Genomic DNA, 16,633 nt, shown 5'->3' with positions numbered 1-16,633 from the left:
GAAGTGGAATTAAATTTATTGGATGTGTCAAACTTTTTTAACAAAGAACAAACTGAAAAGTGGGGCGTGCAATATTATTCGGCCCCTTTACTTTCAGTGCAGCAAATTCTCTCCAGAAGTTCAGTGAGGATCTCTGAATGATCCAATGTTGTCCCAAATGACTGATGATGATAAATAGAATCCACCTGTGTGTAATCAAGTCTCCGTATAAATCCACCTGCTCTGTGATAGTCTCAGGGTTCTGTTCAAAGCGCAGAGAGCATCATGAAGACCAAGGAACACACCAGGCAGGTCCGAGATACTGTTGTGGAGAAGTTTAAAGCCGGATTTGGATACAAAAGTATTTCTCAAGCTTTAAACATCCCAAGGAGCTCTGTGCAAGCAATTATATTGAAATGGAAGGAGTATCAGACCACTGCAAATCTACCAAGACCCGGCCGTCCCTCTAAACTTTCATCTCGAACAAGGAGAAGACTGATCAGAGATGCAGCCAAGAGGCCCATGATCACTCTGGATGAACTGCAGAGATCTACAGCTGAGGTGGGAGATTCTGTCCATAGGACAACAATCAGTCGTACACTGCACAAATCTGGCCTTTATGGAAGAGTGGCAAGAAGAAAGCCATTTCTCAAAGATATCCATAAAAAGTCTCATTTAAAGTTTGCCACAAGCCACCTGGGAGACACACCAAACATGTGGAAGAAGGTGCTCTGGTCAGATGAAACCAAAATCCAACTGTTTGGCCACAATGCAAAACGAAATGTTTGGCGTAAAAGCAACACAACTCATCACCCTGAACACACCATCCCCACTGTCAAACATGGTGGTGGCAGCATCATGGTTTGGGCCTGCTTTTCATCAGCGGGGACAGAGAAGATGGTCAAAATTGATGAGAAGATGGATGGGGCCAAATACAGGACCATTCTGGAAGAAAACCTGTTGGAAAAAATTTTTAATTTTATATCTTTATGTTTGAAGCCTGAAATGTGGCAAGAGGTTGAAAAGTTCAAGGGGGCCGAATACTTTCGCAAGGCACTGTAAATGTGATAGCAAAATAAAAAAGAGATGACAAAAAATTGAAAAAAGATAACATGAAGTGATAGAAGAGGTGAGAAAAGATTGACTGAGATCAAATTAGATGAGATCAACTGAGATTAAATGTGATTAGATCCAATTAACTGAGATGAGATGAGGTTAATGGCTGCACAGCAGACCAGGTGTTGGCACTGTTGCCTTGCAGCAAGAAGGTTCTGGGTTTGAATCCCATAGTCTTTCTTCATGGAGTTTGCATCTTCTTCGCATGCAGGCGTGGGTTATTTCAAAGTACTCTGGCTTCTCCCACAGTGCAAAAACACGCATGATCGTTTTTTCTGTGTTGCCCTGTGATGTGCTGGTGATCTATTCAAGGTGAACCTGCCTCCCACCAATTAACCGCTGGAGATGGGCACCAGCACCCTCGTAGCCCTGTTAGCTTTATTAGAAGAATAAAATGTGAAAGATGTTATGAATAAAGAAATCTCCCTTCACAACCAAAAGAGGTTTGGGTTACGTATTATAAGAGGATAAACAGCTTGTGCTTCAGCATCTATAAGGTTATTTGAATTCAGGCAGATGTCAACCCTGCTTAGAGGTGTTTATTCTCTTTCTCATCTCCCAAAAGTGCTGCTCCCCTCATTTAATCTGAAAACGTGGGCTTTCAACTGTGACAGATAATAGGCGGCTAACTCAAGCATGCAGCCGTGGACCGTCTCCTAATGACTACAGCCAGCAGAGCATTAAGCAACATATAGCTACTCCACATTTATGATGACTTCATGTCAGTGAAGAGTTTCACTGACATCATGACCATCATTTCCACTGAATTATACTATCTTCTGAAAGGAGGGTAAAACAAGCATCAGAAACAAATTTAATAAAGTCATTTCTATTTTATGTTTTGAATTTTGACTTATACATAATGAAATGGAAAAACACTGACATTTAAAGACTACATGAAAGATATTTTAAAGATTTATATATCAGTTATAAACAGCATGATATAGGACAACAACTTTCTCTTACTGCTGATGGGATGAGTCCTCTAAAATGCTTCAAATTAATAATTGTATAAGCACAGTCAGAATAAAAGACAGGAGGTAAAATATAGGTCACTGGATGCAATTAATGTACTTTTACATGCACTTGAGAAGCTTTTGTTCATCTGGATGTTTGTAACTTTAAGGTCTATATACATTATTGTCTATTGCTGCTGCTCTGTCAAATCCTCTAGTATTTTGAAGAATCAGGAGTAAGTTCGAAAATACATCAGAAACAAAAGTGCATTAGCATCTTCTTGGGAGCAATCAACAAGTTGATTTTTCGGGTTATAGAAGTCCAGATGAGGGCCAGTTTGCAAAAGTAAGTGAAGGACAGAAATCCAAGTCAGTTAATCCAGATTTAAACTAAAAGTAGCTAATCCACTGCAGTCACTTTTTTACAAAACCAGTCTCCAGGTTCTGAATTGGTTCTAGGGACTTCTCTGCTCCTCTTCTGGACTGGTGGGATCACTGGCCCTTTCTTCAGCCACCTGGATCTCCTGTTTCCCCTCCAACAGTCTGTCATGAGTAATGGTCCCCAGCACTTTAGCACTGTGCTGCTGAGCCTTGGCCCTGAGTGCAGCAATGCTGTTCTCTCTCAGTTCCTCTTTAGAAATGACAGGCTTGTCCTCTGACCTTTTTTCCTCCACTTCAGCATCCTCTGGCCTCTGAGCATTCGGCTGCTGCTGGGCATCACACTTTCCTGTCGGTGGGGGAGCTGCTCCCTCTATGGACTTTTTGTGCATCCCTGTAAAGAGTTGCGGGTATTCAGATTTAGAATAACGTCTGCTCACTGGTAAGCCATCTTGGACTGAAAATAGCAAGCAAAAATAGTTCTGGTTTAGAATATAACAACAGCAATGATTTACTAGGGTGCTGGATTTAGGTTCATGCTAATTTAATGTGGAAACAACAAGTAGATTCATGAAAACTGGCACAACCTTCAGTTCTGATGATTGAATGAGGGTTGTTAAAGTGCAACAGAATGAGGATGGTGAAAAGAGTTTCAGAGACTTTGAAATCCTAGTCTTACCTAGCAGCCAGGGAGCACAGGACTCCATGATGCCATCCTTGGCAGACTTGAGGATGGATTCTGGCAAAGGGATGGAATGCCTCACCATGGCTCCATACAGTCCATATTCAGCCATCACTGTGCTGCGGCCCCAACATTTCTCCCGCTTCCTCCACTTGGCTCTGCGGTTCTGAAACCATACCTAGGACAGGAAATGTTGCCACTGGATTAATGTCTACCATTCTCTGGCAGCTTTGTAAATTTTTAGACGGAATGTTTTCCCTTCCCTTATTTGCAAAATAACTCAAGATCAGCCAGATTTGACACAGAGGGTCTGAGAAAAGCAGCTTTCAAGTCTTGCCACAGATTCTCAACTGGATTTACGTCTGGACTTTGACTGGGCCTTTCTAACACCTGAATATGCTTTGATGGTAACCATTCCCTTCTAACACTGGCTGTGTGTGAAGGGTCATTGTCCTGTTGCAAAGTAAACCTCTGTCCCAAGTCTTTTACAGCCACTAACAGTTTGTTTACAAGATGCCCTGTGTTTAGCTCCATCTAAGAATACTTCTAAAATAGATGTAAGAGGAGATTTATTCATACTTTATTTTAAGTTGATCAACATTCCTAAGAACTGCTAATAAGAAATAAATGATTATCTGTTTCCTTGGCTATATGACATGACACATAGATCCATCTCTTTTAGCCATTTTTATTTTGCCACAATGCACAGTGAGCACAACTGTAAAATCTAAAAGCATCAGCGTTAGAGAACAGCAGCAAAGAGTGGCATCATAGGGTCACCAAATCTCCATTACACACTTTATGCCAATCAGTTGATTGACAGGCATACCAGAAACAAAGCCTTGTCTGTCGTACATCACAAATGTAGGCATATGAAGTCTGCCAATCACAACAGGGACTTCAGCTGAACCGATGTGCTTTGGACTGATGGGTCTGAGATTGAACTTTGTGGAAAATAAGGAAAAGCACCACATGATGGTGGCAGATCTGTGATTGTGTGGGTCTGTTCCTGTCTCAAAAGCTCTGGAAAGCCTGTTGAGTGTATGGATCATGAGCTATTTGAATAATGATGGTGTTTTAAATATAACAATAAACTGCTTTTTCAGAGGGATAATGATTCAAAATTTATTGCCAAACCAACACCTATATGTGTTTACCAAACACAAAGTCAGCTTTCAACTAAGATTATCTCAATCCCCAGACAAAAATCCTAAAGAAAACCTGTGTGGGTGAACTGAAAAGAAGTTCATGTAAGAGACAATCAAAAGAGATTGTGAAAAAGGGCAACATCTACTAAACTTCTGACATGTGACAGAAGTAGACTGTTCTACTGACAAAAGAGGCTTGTACAACGTTTTAACAGCTGGGGCACCAATAATTATGCGGCTCATATTTTTACTGGATATTATTGCTTAACATGCAATTTATTTTCCCCGTGAATAAAAGCTCATAATAAAGATGTGATTTTTCTTCCTTTTTCAGAATGAAATGATCCTACTGCAGAAGGAGATTGTTTTTTTTAAGGCTGTTTCTGCATCTTTGCCAGAACTGTCAACAAATTTGTCTGTCCCTGTAAATATTTTAATTGATATAATATCTATTCTTCTTAAAGGGAAAGGAAATGAACTAATGTTAAAGTTAAGCTTTTATTTTCCTTTTTTCTCCCAGTATTTCTAGATGAGCATTGAAAACTTTGTCTGAGCAATGATGCAGCTTTTACAGTTCAGTCAGCTGACTTTTGGTTTTTGGCAAGATGTGTTTCAGTCTGTGAGTTGCAATATTTATTTATTCCTGGGTACATTTTTGTCCTTCAAAATGGGCCTCTCATTCCCAGTCCTGCACCACATATTTAATAACAGCAGGTAATTTAAGGAAGTCTGTGAAGCTTATCTCCAGAATGACTTTCAAAGCTTCACATTTGCAAAATGCTTTCCACCCAGTGCACCATAAAGCTAAGATGAAATGCAATGAATAATTAGACAATTAAAAAAATATAAACACAAAGCAGAGCAGCATCAATTATAGCTAAATCAAACAGAAAAACACAAAAATGGTAAGTGTGATTTAAAACAATCAGCAATCTTAATCTATAGACGGAGACTGTTCTGCAGGTTTGGATCCGGCACCATCCCTATGCGTTTTCTGTCGAGGAACACTCAGAAGGCCTTGATTGTAAGGCTGCAGGGGTGCAGAGGGAAAGTACAGTTACCAGGTCACAGATGTAAATGGTGGACAAATTATTTATTGCTTTATGGAACAACCTAGAATAGAGAGAATTGTAGGAGTCCAAACGCAATGAAACAAAAGCATGAATTTGTGTGGATTTATTTCATAATATCTCACAGATGAAAATGTTTAAACTAAACAACAGATCTACTTAGTCTGTCAAATTGTGGTTGTCGAAGATAACATCAAATCTTTAGCAGCCAGCTTTATCCTGATGCCTAAGATACCAAGGGATAAATAGAGAACATTAAAAGCCATCTAGTTACTAATCTCTGCTAAACATTAGTACAGAGCACTGAGCTTTGTAAGATCATCAGGCCTCAGAGATATGTTTGTCTGGGCTTGATCAGTTTGGCATTGATAGGAAACAGCTGCATTTGTGCATATGGTGAGGCGGCCCAAGGGAAACATAGACTAAGAGAAAAGGACCTGTGGCGCAACCAAGGTGTGCGTGTGGGTGGGTGGTTGGTTGTTGTGTGGGGGTCTCTGGGTCTTATGTGCTTAACATTATATATTTGTCAATTTAGCAAAGTGAAGGACAAGTTTTGATGAGTTGTAGCAATTATTTATTTAAACTCACTCCTGGACACTGTGTCAAATGATACCGGGTCACATTTTCAGATATTTTTAAATCGTGGACACTACATTTCTGGGGGGTTAAAATCCATTTTGCATCCATTTTTGCATTTAGGTACTTGAAAACACTGACTTACAGACTGTTAGTTTGTGATTAAAAATCAATAGGAGGATGAAGATTTTTTTTATATTGAATACAATTTTAAAGTTCTGTTGTGACAACATACTGCTCCTAAATAAAACTTCTAAATTTTTGTTATTACTTTTGGTTTGGTTTTGAGCCACTTCAAGCTTTCTAGTGGACCATGTCTGGCCAGCCCTTTAAACGTATTGGCCCCTTAGGCACACAGCAGGTCAGGGGTGCTAGGGAGTCATTGTCACTAGCTGTCACATAACACTTTTAGCTCAATTATTAGATGAGCCAATCAAAAGAGATAAAAAAAAAAGTGATCGAGGTCCACGCCACTCAAAAATTACCTGACTGCCCTTTGAAAGCTTTCTGGGGGTACCTCCTGCCAACATGTGGTGCAGGCCCAGCAGGCTGTGTGTCAGCTCACAAAGAGGCTGAGTGGACTGTGTGACACAACACAGAGATGTTAAACACTCTGCTCACACACTGTTGATATTTCTTGTGATAAGAGGAAGGAGGCAAGGAGACACCGTGAAGGGTGCATGTATTAAATATTAAACTTCACAAAGATCAGTCTCTGTAAGCTTTTTCTCCCCAGGTTGCTCTGATGATAACCCTTATTTCATACAAGACTCTTTTTTTATCTGAGAAATTGCTTCTCTGTCCCTCAAAAGAAGCCAGTGCGTAAAAGCGTCGAGGAGGAGCGACCCAAGGGCGCGCCGAGGCTGATTGAAAAATAAGTTAATTTCAGGCCCAATCGATGGCGGGCAGGCGGGCAAATATCACGGGAAATTAAACTACCGGGACTCCGGGGAGCAGCGCTATTGACCCGCGCTAATAAATTCAATGTAGTTATTTCATTTGAACTCCCTGCGCCTCTTCATCGACAGCAGCAGAAGCAGAGCCAGCCTCCCGAGCTCGTCTGATTTAACTAATTACACTCAACGAGGAAAATTGGGTGTTAATTTTATCCAGGAGAGAAGCGGGCCCGGGCTTATTTATTTATTTCCTTTTTATTATTTATTCGCGGCCATACTGTTGCAGCCCCCTAATGAGAACGAGATTAAAAGAGGCGCCCCGGCAGATGGATGGGTCCAGGTCACACCGCAATCTTCTTCCGCCTTGATAGCTTGATTAGGTCGTTAGCGGCTCCTTCTCCGAGAACAAATTGTTTCACATCCAACTGCGCCCGATGAGAGATTATCTGTCCTGGCGAAGAGGCTGTTGCTGCTGCTGCTGCTGCTTCTGCAGGAGGAGAAGGAGAAGAGCCTCCTTTGTTCAAGACGGAAGGGGCGAAAGTGATCGATCTGTGCGGGGAACCATTTTCCCTTGAACACTAAAGCAAAGGGAACCTGTGCCCCCCAGACAAATGCAACAGCATGTGTTAAACATAGATTTGAAGGAGGAAGATGGAAATGTGAAGTTTGCATTCGCATCTTCAAGTTGATGACGTATAATGTATGCACATACATTGTTAAGAATAATTATATCAACCAAAAATAGGTGCACAATATTGCCAAAAGTATTTATCTACTTTTTCATATACATGAACTTTGATCACATCCTATTCTTAATCTATAACGACCAGTTTGTTGATGAACCCACCGTTTCCAACAATAGCAACTTTAACTATTCTATAAACATCTTCCACACGGTTTAGGAGTGTGTTCATAGTTAGATGAGAAAACCAGAACTGCAGCCTCTGCTCTAATTCATACCAAAGGTGTTCAAGAAGGTAGAGGTCAGGACTCTGTGCAGGCCAGGCAAGGTTCTCAACACCAGCCATTATACACCTGCAGCCATGGAAGTGATTGGCACACCAGAATTCATTGATCTGGTTTTGTTACCCAGTACGTGTGGCAATATAGTGTGTGTTATGTAGGCTGAATCCCATTTCCTACAGTTATGTTACTTAAATTTGCTGATATGGCTCACCACTCAGGACGACAAGGCCTAGGGGGCGCCTTGTGCACTTGCAAAACAAACAAAGGCAAAAGTTTATGAGTCGCACCATACAGGTCCTTCTCAAAATATTAGCATATTGTGATAAAGTTCATTATTTTCCATAATGTCATGAAAATTTAACATGCATATATTTTATATTCATTGCACACTAACTGAAATATTTCAGGTCTTTTATTGTCTTAATACGGATGATTGTGGCATACAGCTCATGAAAACCCAAAATTCCTATCTCACAAAATTAGCATATTTCATCCGACCAATAAAAGAAAAGTGTTTTTAATACAAAAAACGTCAACCTTCAAATAATCATGTACAGTTATGCACTCAATACTTGGTCGGGAATCCTTTGGCAGAAATGACTGCTTCAATGCGGCGTGGCATGGAGGCAATCAGCGTGTGGCACTGAGGTCTTATGGAGGCCCAGGATGCTTCGATAGCGGCCTTTAGCTCATCCAGAGTGTTGGGTCTTGAGTCTCTCAACGTTCTCTTCACAATATCCCACAGATTCTCTATGGGGTTCAGGTCAAGAGAGTTGGCAGGCCAATTGAGCACAGTGATACCATGGTCAGTAAACCATTTACCAGTGGTTTTGGCACTGTGAGCAGGTGCCAGGTCGTGCTGAAAAATGAAATCTTCATCTCCATAAAGCTTTTCAGTAGATGGAAGCATGAAGTGCTCCAAAATCTCCTGATAGCTAGCTGCATTGACCCTGCCCTTGATAAAACACAGTGGACCAACACCAGCAGCTGACACGGCACCCCAGACCATCACTGACTGTGGGTACTTGACACTGGACTTCTGGCATTTTGGCATTTCTTTCTCCCCAGTCTTCCTCCAGACTCTGGCACCTTGATTTCCGAATGACATGCAGAATTTGCTTTCATCCGAAAAAAGTACTTTGGACCACTGAGCAACAGTCCAGTGCTGCTTCTCTGTAGCCCAGGTCAGGCGCTTCTGCCGCTGTTTCTGGTTCAAAAGTGGCTTGACCTGGGGAATGCGGCACCTGTAGCCCATTTCCTGCACACGCCTGTGCACGGTGGCTCTGGATGTTTCTACTCCAGACTCAGTCCACTGCTTCCGCAGGTCCCCCAAGGTCTGGAATCGGCCCTTCTCCACAATCTTCCTCAGGGTCCGGTCACCTCTTCTCGTTGTGCAGCGTTTTCTGCCACACTTTTTCCTTCCCACAGACTTCCCACTGAGGTGCCTTGATACAGCACTCTGGGAACAGCCTATTCGTTCAGAAATTTCTTTCTGTGTCTTACCCTCTTGCTTGAGGGTGTCAATAGTGACCTTCTGGACAGCAGTCAGGTCGGCAGTCTTACCCATGATTGGGGTTTTGAGTGATGAACCAGGCTGGGAGTTTTAAAGGCCTCAGGAATCTTTTGCAGGTGTTTAGAGTTAACTCGTTGATTCAGATGATTAGGTTCATAGCTCGTTTAGAGACCCTTTTAATGATATGCTAATTTTGTGAGATAGGAATTTTGGGTTTTCATGAGCTGTATGCCAAAATCATCCGTATTAAGACAATAAAAGACCTGAAATATTTCAGTTAGTGTGCAATGAATCTAAAATATATGAATGTTAAATTTTCATCATGACATTATGGAAAATAATTAACTTTATCACAATATGCTAATATTTTGAGAAGGACCTGTAAACAGTTTCTTGTCCAGACAGTGGGGAATGGATGCCTGCACTGGGTTGTGTGCAGTCTAAGCGATGTGAGAAAATACGCCCACACAGGGATTGTAGCTAATGACACTAAAGCTTTCAGGATAAAGCTTACAATTCAAACCAATTTAAAGAGTTTATAAGTGTTTTATAATGAATTTTGAAAGGTTTTAATTAGCTCCCGTTTAAAATCCTAAATTGCTAGACTGTTCGGATCTGAACTGGATACTTCTACACTGAAAAAAATCTTGAATTTATTCAACTTTAATCCATTTGTAAAAACCTCAAACCCTTATTTTCAGTTATTTCCTATCATTTGTATCATTATGACCACTTTAAATTTAGAAAGGTAAAGCAAAATATATAAAGCACACAGCATATTTTTATTTTTATTTTTGGAGAAGGTACTTTGTCAGGTGGAGTGGTGTTTGGTTGTATGTGGGGTGGCAGAAGGAGGCTCGCACTCAGGGGGCCATTCACACAAGAACGTTCACTGGCTCCTCCCCGTATCCCTTGCCATTTTATTCTGTTAGTGGTTAAAATATCCTGCTGAGGAAAGGGATACTTCTTTAAAAGCTGATACATCATCAGTTCTTGCTGATTCCATGTAAAGAAACACATTTGCACTTTGTACGTTAATGAAAGAAAAAAAACCCTAACCTATCAGAAACATTAAGCGGTATAAAAATATCAATCAGATATCCATTATTCTAATAATTAGAATCTGCATTCTGATGAGGCCCGTTTGTCAGATTAAACATACCTTTTAAAAGTAATAACCTGTAGGCGGATATTACACATGCATCTCATGAAACACATAGCTCAGTATTAAAATATTTCTTTTTATTTTTAATCATAAATGACATGTTTTCATTTGCTGTAAGTGGAAAATCATCAGTCTGTGTGTAACTAATCCATATAATGTGTTTCACTAAAGTGTGTTACTGAAATAATAACGGATTTATTAAATGGATCTGTATGTAGATATATAAACATATTTATAGAAGGATGTAAAGATAGAGATACATATAATTAGATTGATTTGTATACAGAGAGAGATTTCAACATTAATTCTGAGAAAATTAGGACGTCCCCTTCATGTGGTAAAGGTTTACCACATGAAAAACCAATTAGCATCTGTAATTAAAGTTATATATTCGTTGTTTTTCACACTTGTCTCAATCTAGGTTCATCCGAATGCCAGGAAAGCCTTAAAATGCCTTTTCTGTAATTTTACACATAGATAAAATACTTTTTAAAACTGGAATTTCATTTGAAATAAGCTCTGTTCCATTTGAGCCGTCCAGTAGTCGATGTTTTAGTTTGTACACCTCATCCAAAAATATTCTGACACACAAAGCATGGGAATCACTGGCTATGCAAATAAGCAATAGTAAAGTCATTTGGTGAACAAATGACGTGACATTTTCTGCTACTCTGAGTGCTTGTGATGCCCACAAGGATGTGACCCACTGGGTGGAGACCAACATCAACTCATACCAAAAATCGCTACAGCGTGAACATATGTGACCTTAATGTCAGTAGGTGTCATGTAAACAGGTATCAACCCTGCAGCAGATGTCAGCATGGATTAGGTTTTATGCTTGTTAAAGTAGAGCAAAGATATACACTACTCAGAAATAAATCTATTTTAATGTTTTTAAAATGTATTCAGATGTCAGATAATGTTTTGCTAATTTAGTAACAAATAATTTTCTGATTGGTGTATAGTTGTTCCAAAATAGTGTGTGAACATTTTATATAACTTTGAACATTTAATTCTCCCTATGATAATGCATCAAAGTATGTCAAACTACTTTCACAGTGGTTTTGGTGTTTTTGTTCTTTTGACAATAAATTTTAAACAGAGAAATACAACACAACGTTTACCTTTGTTTTCTTTTTCCTTGTTGAGAAAAACAGAAAATTCTGCAATAAGCTACACATTATTCTAATGGTCGTTCTTATGGTAAAAAGGTTTAATTGAGAAATATTTAAAAGAACGAATAGTGATAGCAAATATACTGGAACACACATTCAAATATGTTAACTGGGGAAATTTGAACACTGAGTGTATTTTCAAGTGTGCCCCTGAACAATCAACATATTTTTTAATTGCTACAGAGCCATTCCCCTCTGTCCTTAAGTGGGACACCATACCCCTTAGAAACATTTATGGTTATGAATGAGAATTTATTCATACATAATGAGGTCCTAGACTTACCTGACGTGCTATGCAACTGTATAAAAACTACAAAGAGAATCCTCTAAATATGACCACATAACATGATCTAACTAATATAGCCAATCAAATGACACAACTAAAACAAAAGTCACATTATGTATTATACCTTCATACCTTTGAACTGCATTTAATTCTAAACACAAAGTAGCTTAATTTTCACTGACTAACATGAGCAAATTTCTATAATAACCACTTCAAAGAAATGCATTTTCTAGAAATAACGGATACGATTATAATATGGGGTGATTATGTGTTGGGGCAGGTCAGATAGCAGTAAGGTTTTGGCAGCAGGACATCCATCTGGATTTTGATTTTTTTTTTTTTACAGTAAACTGACTGTAATTTAGTTACAGTTTTCACAGTGATAACATGCAAATACTGTATTTTAGAAATGTTTCGAGTAATTTATCAGGTGCATAACAGCCACTTCTGTGTTTCTATTTTATTGTAATCTGACTGTGATTTAGTAACAGTTTTTACTGTGACTAAAAAACATAGAAAAGTACAGAATTTTTAAATATTCTACAGTAATTTTCTAAATAACTACCGGTTACTCCTTTACTAACGATTTAACTGACCGAAAAAAGGTTGCTATATTTGTCTGGTTTACAAAACTACTGTACACCTCTTGGCACCTGTTGGATGGTATTTCTGTCACTTAATAACTGAATTGTGAATATAGAAATTTACACATACAGCACATTTGCAATAATTGCCACTAGGGATTTTTTGATAATTATTTTCTTCCACGGAGATAAAAAAAAAAAAATACCAGGTATTTGTTTTTAATCAATAATGAAACAAATAAAACATTTACGTATTTTAAATAGCAAAGAGAAAATATGGCTTTGGATTAAACGTGTTCATGCATTTAGTCGTGATTTAACATTATTACCTGTATTCTGTCTTCAGGCAGCTCTGTTTTCATGGCCAGCATCTCTCTGGCATAAACATCTGGGTAGTGCGCTTCGTTGAAGGCCTTTTCCAGCTCCTCCAGTTGATACGAGGTGAATATGGTTCTGTGGAAACGGGTTATGCTTGTCAATAAACGCTGGAGTTGCGTTCTGCTAAATCCCGTCCTTCTTTGGGCCACGCCTTAACAAATGCCACTTGTCGTTTTCTGTTTATTATTTTTTATTATTTCTAAGATTTGGAAGTAACATAAAGGAATAAAATAAAAGCAGGCACTATAGAAGAACAGTTTAGATCTTGGTGAAGCATATCATATTGGCTGTAGCCTAAATAGGTTATAATACAACTAAACAGATAATAAAATACGATTTCTCTAAATACACAAGAAAACTGGTCTAATAAATTGTCATCCATAATATGCCTAAAAAATATCCCAAAGAAAATAAATATAAATGAATAAAAAAATAACACCAACCGGTGGCGTCTTTTCTTGCGTTTCTTGTTCTGATTTATAGACGACTTTGTGTGTTTTCGATCATTTGAAGATAAATCCTCGGAGTCTGGATTAAAAACAGTGGGAGGCGTTTTAAGGACAGCTTCGAGTAATGCAATAAATAGCTGCAACACATTTTCACAAAAAAATGCAAAACATTTTTTTTATTTTATCATTTGCATAATAATAATAATAATAATTGGCCATTTTCCTGTTATAATGTTTTTTGTTTTTTTTCTGTCATTCGTGTCGCAGCATAATTGCACGGTTTATCATCACCTGAGCTGGCAGACTGGCTGGGGTCCAGCGGCCTCACGCTCCTGCTGTAGTGCTGCTGGTGGACGTCCTGTCCGTCTGACAGCACCGTCTCCAGGAAAGCGGGTTGGCTGTAAAACGATGGAATTCCACCGGGCCCAATTAATCCCATCCCGACACCCACACCGACTGCGGCGGGGCCAAGCATCGACCTGGCGGCGATCAGGTGCGCGCCGGCGGGCAGCGAGATCAGCGGGCTCCTCGGGGTGGTGGGTGGTTCTTTATTCAGCCCCAAGATCTCCTGGATGCCGAACCCGGTGCACCTGGTCGGTGGGTGGTTGATGCTGCTTTTCGACTGGTGGCTGTTGCTCCCTCCATTTGCTCCCAGTGAGGTTTTCTCCGAGAGATTTAAACTTTCCGGCAGCACTGCGCCCTGTTTCCCCGTCATGGTGCTTTGGATGGCCCTTTAAAAATATATTTCTTGTTATGTCGTCTCACAGGAGGGCTCTCCGTACATGATCCTCAGCGTTCCACACAGTCGTTTAGAAAATGGTCCTTTTATCCAACAGGTCCATCCCAACAAGAGGCTGCAGCCTGCAGCCAATCAGCTGCCAGGATTCAGGATTCCAGTGGATCATGGATGTATTACGCCCTCTCCAACACATCTCTGCCTTTTTTTGAGGACTGTGTGGAGGAACCATAGACGCTTCAAATAAACTGTTTAAAAAAATATATCTAAATGAACTAAACATTGGTTTTACAATCATGTATGAAGGTAAAATGCATTAAGGTACCCTGTATTTTTTTGCTAAAGAAACATAAAAGCAGTATCAGATTAAATAGATTACATCCTCTCTTTAACCGCTCGTCAATGAATCCGAGCAAATTAAAGCTATTGAACCCCTCCTCCTGAAGTCCCATGTCTTTGAAATGGTGCAGGTTCCTAGCAAATTACCCCAATCTCTAAATCTGCATGCAATGCCTTTCGCGGAATGCATTACACACACATGTAAACACACAGACAGAGCCAGCTATGATCTATGTGCCCAACCACCGGCTCACCACACGGATGGATAATTGATCTCCAGATGCTCCGGGAAACTCATCACACGGGAATCAAAGGCCCACCCAAAAAAAAAAAAAAAAAAAAACGACAGCTGGAGGAGATGGACGCAGTCCTGCACGGCGCTAATCCCACAGCAGCAGCTGCAGCAGCAGCCAAGATGAAGTAGTAATGACAGTACTAATAATAATACGGATACGTGTCAATACTGAATATTAAATCAACGTATATCACAGCTTTAAAATAACCACCACCATAACAATGATAAAAAATATATAAAATATTAAACAATAAGACTAAAACCTAAAAGCCAAAGAATACTCGTAAATAGCCTAGAACTACTACTACTACCACAACTACTTAAATAATAATAATAAACAATCACCTTAACGATAATAATAAATAAATGTCAATTAAATATTATAAACAATAACAAGAGCCCTCGTAAAGGGCCCGCTACTACTACCACGCAGTAGTAATAATATGAACAAACTCAACGACAATAATGAATACATCTAAAATAAAATATGAAACAATGAAAATGAAATTATAAACAAAAGAATACGGGTACATACTTTACTAAAAATAATAAGCTAATAATAATAAAAATCATAAGCGGGCAATATAATAGTATCTACAGTTAGTATTTTATTTTTAATTATCGATAAAAAATGAATAACGTAGGAAATTAAACGTTTAATTTTTTTCAGAAACAAAAATTCCCAGCAGATTGAGTCTTTATTGCACTGAGTCGAAAGGTAGTTCACGCATTATACAGGTCTCACAACAGTAGTGCCATAAGGCAAAAGATAAAAGAAACGCATGCGCATCATGCAGATAATAGCGCAAACACCACAGAAGATAACCCACTAGAATGGCCTATAAAACTAAAGCGTATTTGCACAAGCGCCGGGCAGCACCCTGATTCACCTTGCAAAGTCATATTTTCTATCAGTGAGAAAGATGCAGCTGATTAACAAGGAGAAAAAATATTGCTGCTGCAATTAGAGCCTGGCCAGTTGAAAGTAATTAGGGCCTATTTAGTGGAAATTCTATTAATGAAGAAATCAATGTTATTAGGATATGCTAATGACACATCAGCCTGTTGGGATGGAGTCATTTATTAACATGGAAGGGTGTGCAGGAGAAAGCCTCTCACTCCATCATCACTCGTCCTGCAATCCATAGAGCCTATTTGTTTGTTTTGTTTGTTTATGGCTGAACGCTTTCTCCTCTGTTTCCTTCTCGATTAATCCGTCTTCTGTGACATGGATGCAGCCTGATTTACATGCAGGAAAGAGGCTTCCTAATAAGGCGCTAGATTAAGGCGAGATTTAGTTCAGTCATTCGTGTAGACTGGGTTGGCCATCAAAGATCTGTAAGATCTGATGGACGGCTGCAGATTAAAAAGCAAACATCTGCTGTTTTTTTTTTTTTTTTTTTACTCCTCATGAAACAAAGCCACCTCCCCTTTTGAACTTCACATCGTTTTTTTTTTTCTCTCGGTGCTCCATCCTGTTGCTGCTGTCCTGTTACGATGCAAAACTAAGAAGTGGGGAAAAGTCCTAAAAGCTTTAAAATATTAAAATGTGTCACCTTCAAGGGTAAAACCGCCCACTTCAATGCATATCAAGTATCTTATTGTGGTGAAAGCTCCTGATGAGTCGTTGAAAATGAACTTGAAATCTGAAGGGAAGATCCCACCTTAAAGCTGCAGACATTTTCACTTTTTAAAGCAGATCCCAATAGAAATGTTCTGGCAGAGGTCACAATGGAGAACTCTTCTGTGCTGAGTAAAACCCCTTGGCGTTGAAACAGACTCTAGGAAACCTGATGACAGCCAGCATGTAGTGCCGAGTCAGGCGGACAAAATCCTAAGCAAGGGCTGCACTTGCAGGGTGATGTGATGCGACCCCCCTTCTCTCCTTTCCCCTCCTCTCAACTTTACAGAGAGTTTGTGCAAAGCTCTGCAGCTTTCTCTGCAGC

At 39.5% G+C, this 16,633-nt stretch overlaps 1 protein-coding gene across 2 annotated transcripts; it reads right to left on the bottom strand.

The window, feature by feature from the left end:
• Window positions 1-1,908: 1,908 nt before the first annotated feature.
• Window positions 1,909-14,927, bottom strand: vsx2 (visual system homeobox 2). Of its 2 annotated transcripts, none has more exons than XM_047393227.1 (5): window positions 13,609-14,927; window positions 13,312-13,396; window positions 12,820-12,943; window positions 3,109-3,289; window positions 1,909-2,886 (listed from the first exon to the last, which is right to left on the bottom strand). In XM_047393227.1, exons 1-5 carry the CDS (start codon window positions 14,030-14,032, stop codon window positions 2,507-2,509), a joined length of 1,194 nt encoding a protein of 397 aa, XP_047249183.1. In that variant the 5' UTR covers window positions 14,033-14,927; the 3' UTR covers window positions 1,909-2,506. The 2 variants fall into 2 exon arrangements, with proteins under 2 accessions (XP_047249183.1, XP_047249184.1); XM_047393228.1 differs by having other exon boundaries at window positions 1,909-2,823; window positions 13,609-14,925.
• Window positions 14,928-16,633: the final 1,706 nt, after the last annotated feature.

This window comes from Girardinichthys multiradiatus, chromosome 19 (genome assembly GCF_021462225.1).
Source record: "Girardinichthys multiradiatus isolate DD_20200921_A chromosome 19, DD_fGirMul_XY1, whole genome shotgun sequence".
In the NCBI taxonomy this organism is placed as follows: domain Eukaryota; kingdom Metazoa; phylum Chordata; class Actinopteri; order Cyprinodontiformes; family Goodeidae; genus Girardinichthys; species Girardinichthys multiradiatus.
The sequence above is the reverse complement of the archived record's forward strand: the minus strand, read 5'-3'. Positions and strand labels throughout refer to the sequence as shown.